Source organism: Rhinatrema bivittatum, chromosome 16 (genome assembly GCF_901001135.1).
Source record: "Rhinatrema bivittatum chromosome 16, aRhiBiv1.1, whole genome shotgun sequence".
NCBI classification, from domain to species: Eukaryota; Metazoa; Chordata; class Amphibia; order Gymnophiona; family Rhinatrematidae; genus Rhinatrema; species Rhinatrema bivittatum.
Genome location: NC_042630.1, coordinates 45,915,593 through 45,921,373, shown reverse-complemented (window position 1 = coordinate 45,921,373; position 5,781 = coordinate 45,915,593). Strand labels below are relative to the sequence as shown.

Sequence of the window (5,781 nt, the reverse complement as noted above, 5' to 3'; positions counted from 1 at the left end):
TATCCCCAGCTCTATCAGTGACTTTTAGACCTAACTTTAAACCTCTTTTCTTTCAGACACAGAATAGGATGAGAACGTTTGCTAACAGAAAACCCTTGGCTGTAAATCTCCTCCAGTGCAATGAACGTCCAACACATTGCTAGTGAGTTGTAAGTGACACCTGAGGAGGTGCAGATCAGCGGCTTTCACTGCAGGCCACACATTGCAGCATCTGTAAAACTCAATGACATCTGCACTTAACATATTTGTCATTTCCAATTTCTTCTTTTTACCTCTAGGAGTGTTTTCAGTGACAAATCGACCCTGTGGAACCCTCTTGCACAAGATTTGTGATTAGAAAGAGATTAACTTGCTTTCAGGATAAAGCCTCTTTATTTCAACATACATTTGGATAGATTATTTTAGTTTTCTGTTAGCTGTTCATAACAGGCTTTAGATTTTCGTTTTATTTTAAGTGATCTTATTTATTTTGTATTCTTAATGTATGTCCATGTTTATGTTTATTATGTGAGTTATGGTGTTCTATACTTGAAAAAAAGCTTTTCAGATCAGTGTATTAGAATTATTAATAAGCACATAAATTCAATAATAATAGTGCGATGGCTCCAGTGGATGTGGAAAATTTGACGATGGTGACAGAATTCATTATTCTGGGGCTTTCTGATAACTCCCAGCTGCAGGTTCCTCTCTTCCTGGTCTTCCTGCTCATCTACCTGATCACCCTGCTGGGGAACCTTGTGCTTATCACAGTGACCTGTGCTGACCCCCACCTGCACAGCCCCATGTATTTCTTCCTCAGCAACCTCTCTCTCACAGACATCTGCTGCACATGCACCATCACCCCAAAACTGCTGGAAATCTTCCTCTCAGGGGATAAGACCATTTCCTACACTGGATGCCTAGTACAGCTGCATTTCTTCATAGTTTTTATCTGCGTGGAGATCTTCCTCCTTACTGCCATGGCTTATGATCGTTATGCCGCAGTCTGCCACCCCTTGCGTTATTCCCTCATTATGAATCGGAGAGTTTGTGTCCTGCTGGCAGCTGCTTCTTGGATCAGTAGTTTTATACCTGCTGAGATGATCACAGCTTCTGTCACCCGCCTTTCATTCTGTGCCTCTAATGTCATCGATCATTTCTTTTGTGAGCTCATGCCAGTGTTGAAGCTTTCCTGCACTGACACAGCAATCACACAAAGCTTAGTGCTTGTTGTAACTTCATTGATGACAATGCCTGCCTTCCTTGTGATTATCATATCCTACGTCTACATCATCTCAGCCATCCTGAGAATCCGCTCTGCAGAGGGGAAGCGGAAGGCCTTCTCCACCTGCTCCTCCCACCTCACTGTCGTCTCCATTTATTGTTTGTCACTGTTCTGTATTTACTTGCTACCCCCCTCAGCATACTCCCAGAAACAGGGTAAAATCCTCTCCGTGCTCTACATGATTGTCACCCCCATGCTGAACCCCCTCATTTACAGTCTGAGGAACAAGGAAGTAAAAAATGCAGTCAGGAAAGTCATGGGGAAGTAGATTATGGGAGCCTGTGATAAATCACAGAAGGTTCTCACACGTAGGGCATTTCAGTTTCTAGTAGAGTGCATGATGACTCTCCCTTTAAAATGGAAGGTCCCTGGTTTGATACTTGAGTTGGGTCAGCCAGGGCTGTGGATGTGTCAGAAGCAGCATTGTCAGCCATGTGAGGGAGATAGATGGGGTCAGTTCTCAAGGGTCACAAACAGTGGCTGGATTTGGGACCTGTAAGGAGCCCTAAGGCATGGCCCTAGGTCCAGGACTGCAAATACAATGTCCAAACTTAATACCCCGCCGGTGTAAGGCCCAATTTTTCACTTACCCACGGCCGCCTCCGACCCCGACCACGAGGCAGCCCCTGCCGGCCTGATGCTGACGACATCCGTCTCTCCTTCCTCCGCCTCCGAGGGGCACGCCAACCACGTTGAGCCAATCAGGGGACAGCCCTAAGCGGCCTCCTAATTTAAATTGAGAGACACCCAGGCGCCGCGCGCCTAGCGTCGCGCGCCTAAGGAGCACGACAAAGGAGCCTGCTCCTTTGTGCGCTCCTTAGTGCACTCCCTATATGTAGGACTTGTTCCTCCAATAGGAGGCCAGAAACAGAGCAAGGGAACTGACGCCACTCAACTAGCATACTAGCATTCTAACTATCAACCTAGTCTCGGCCCCCGGAAATATAATGCTCCACGATTTAATTGCTGTGACCGTCCTGACCAGAATCATCCCAGCAACCGGTCAGACAAACCACTCAAGCTTACAGAGGACAGAGCACTCTTCCAGCCGAACCAACAAACTTACAAACACCTGTCAACAACTCATCCAAACATCTACTCATGCAGACCGACACGTCCTTCCACCCATCCTCAGACATCTCTTAAATTCCTACAGACTCACACCAGTGGGCCTCCAAACCCGGACCCAATCAAGCACATCCCAGAACAAACCCCCACCAGAACCACTCTCACCATGCTCACATATAACATCCCAATCATCCACAACCAAAGGAGAATTCCCTTATCTAACTCCACCAACGTCATACAAAAAAGAATCATCCCTATCATGACATCACCATTGAACCAACTTCTAGGCCTCACGCTACTCTCAGTAACCCTTATCAATGCGCAATCCTTAACCAAGAAGACACACATCCTCAATGATTACCTCTTGGATATCAACCCAGACATCTGTGCCATCACAGAAACCTGGTTAAAAAACTCGGACATTGCACTAACCAACCAACTACCAACCCAGACATACGACATCTTCACCTTCCATAGACTCAAAAAAGAGGAGGCGGACTTCTTCTAGCCACTAAGAAAGAACTCAGATTGACCGCACATACAATCAAGACAGAATCCAAATTAGAACTGGGTCTAGTCAAATCTAAACACCTACAAATTCTGTTAGTCTACGCTCCCCCGGGAGTTCTAGAAATGGACCCTTCACCCCTCGTAGAATCCATCATGAAACATATTAATTCAGACCTCCCAACAATGATTATGGGGGATTTCAACCTCCACACAAATGCAATACCTCGCTCTACCAACTGTGAAGCCCTCCTCACCACCCTCGGCGCGATGGGATTCACTCAGACCATCAACAGCCCCACGCATAAAGCTGGTCACACCCTGGATCAAATTTTCATCAATTCTAATTTCACTTGCACAACAGAACCATCCTGTACCCCAATCCCTTGGTCAGATCACTTCCTGATTGAATCTTCCTTTTCCACACTCAAACAGACACACACCTCTCCACACACTTCTACCATTCAATTCAGGAAAGCATGTCCATCTGACATACTCAGCGATCAGCTATCCAAAGAACTCTCTAACCTAGACCTAGCTAATCCTGACTCAGCAATATCCTCCTGGCAAAAGATTACAGAAACAGTCGCAAACAAATGGTGCCCAATAATCTCCAAATCACTCAACCCAACAAAAAAGGGAAACCAACCCTGGTTCTGCTCGGAACTGAAACAGATGAAACAGGACCTACGCCAGAAAGAAAATAGATGGCGCAAAACCCCTAACAAAACAACACTTTCAACATACAAGGGATTCTTACATCACTACAGGACCGCCATTCTACAGAAAAAAAAGGAATACTATGCAAACAAAATACACCATTTTCAGTATGATGCCCAGGCCCTATTCGCTTACGTAACACAAATCACTAAATCGACCTCCCCACCTATTCCAGATGAACAAGCTCTCTCCAAAGCTAATGAACTCGCTTCTTTCTTCCAACAGAAGATCTTAAATACCCTCGCCCTCCTTCCTACAAATACAACTCCTCTCAAGTCAGGAGAGAATTCCAGTTCTCTAAATAGACCCAATTTTGACCGTTTCGAATCAATCTCCACTAAATAGATCGAATCCCTTCTAAAAAGACAGAAACCATCTAGCCATCCGGCTGATAATATTCCATCGAGACTCCTGCTTCTCATCCCAAACTCGATCTCAGGACCTCTGACCAGCATCATAAACAGCCTCCTAACCCAAGGAAGTTACCCAGACAGTCTAAAAACCACTTCACTTAAGCCCCTCCTCAAGAAACACAATTTAGACCCAAATGTACTAGCTAATTTCAGACCCATCTCTAACCTCCCATTCGTCGCCAAACTAACGGAGAAACTGGTAAACACACAGCTTTCTGATTATCTGGAAGATCACAAGATCTTACACCCATCGCAATATGGTTTCCGTAAATCACGCAACACTGAAATCCTCCTCATTTCACTAACAGACCATATTATTATGGGGTTAGACAAAGGACACTCCTTCTTACTAGTCCTATTAGACATCTCGGCGGCCTTCGACACCGTCAACCATACCATCCTGTTGGATCGCCTAGCAGATATCGGCATCTCCGGATCTGCTCACAACTGGTTCAAGTCCTTCCTCAGCAATAGGACTTACAAAGTCAAAATCAACAATAAAGAGTCACCCCTAACAAAATCTAACCTTGGCGTACCACAAGGATCTTCTTTATCCCCAACCCTCTTCAACATATACCTCCTCCCCCTCAGCCAACTGTTAACAGATCTCAACCTAATTCATTATCTGTACGCCAACGACGTACAGATTCTAATCCCCATAACAGAATCAATCTCGAAAGCGCTCACCCACTGGAATAACTGCCTACTATCCATCACCAATCTACTCAACAGCTTAAACTTGGTCCTCAACGCCTCTAAGACAGAGCTTCTCCTCATCTCCTCAAACGATAACAATATCTCCCAACCACCACCACTAAACTCTCACATCACCTGTAAGCAGGTTAGAGATCTTGGGGTGATTTTAGACAACCGACTAAACCTAAGGAAAATGGTCAACACAACAACTAAAGACTGCTTCTTCAGATTACAGGTCCTAAAACGACTTAAACCACTCCTATTCTTCCATGACTTCAGGACAGTTCTCCAAGCGCTACTGTTCGCCAAAATAGACTACTGCAGCGCCCTTCTACTAGGACTCCCCAAATCCACTACCAAACCTCTGCAGATGATTCAAAATGCCGCAGCAAGATTGTTGACCAGTACCAACCGCTGCGAACACATCTCACCCATACTCAGGAACCTTCACTGGTTACCAGTGAATTTCAGAATTCTATACAAATCAATCACCTTAATCCACAAAACCATCCATCATCAACTTCAACTTGACCTGGAAATACCATTCAAACTCCACTCCTCTAACAGACCAACTAGAGATATTTACAAAGGCACTCTCAATGTCCCCCCCACTAAAGCCACACGCCTCGCTACGACCAAAGACAGAGCCTTTTCGATAGCAGGCCCATCTATCTGGAACAGCATCCCATCAAATCTCAGACTGGAGCCTTGCCTTTTAACTTTTAGAAAAAGACTTAAAACCTGGCTCTATCACCAAGCCTTCCCTGAACCACCAGTCAATTACTAGTTGGCATTCATTCCTACCCGGTCTGGCACTCTGTCTTCTCGTATAAAATGGACTCTGAGACGTTCAGGTTATAGCACTGTTTAAGTTTTTTAATTTGTTCATTCTATGGTAACAATACTTTACCGGCCTTTCTTCTTTCCAGCTTGTTGTAAGCTTCCAAGTTCTCTCCCCCTGTTGATTGTAACTTTGACTTATTCCTACCTATTGTTATGTTTCATTTACTTGAATTATTACTCTAGTTTTCCCTTTGTTAAACTGTAAACCGATCCGATATGGTTATTTACTATGAAGGTCGGTATAAAAAACTGTTAAAAAAATAAATAAAT

The 5,781-nt window shown here is 44.6% G+C and overlaps 1 protein-coding gene across 1 annotated transcript; it reads left to right on the top strand.

The window, feature by feature from the left end:
• Positions 1-599: 599 nt before the first annotated feature.
• Positions 600-1,532, top strand: LOC115077608 (olfactory receptor 5B12-like). Its single transcript, XM_029579906.1, has one exon. The coding sequence runs from the start codon at positions 600-602 to the stop codon at positions 1,530-1,532; it is 933 nt and encodes a 310-aa protein (XP_029435766.1).
• Positions 1,533-5,781: the final 4,249 nt, after the last annotated feature.

Excerpts from the sequence above, each read along its gene's own strand:
- LOC115077608 (XM_029579906.1), top strand. The coding sequence starts at position 600 with ATGGCTCCAGTGGATGTGGAAAATTTGACGATGGTGACAGAATTCATT.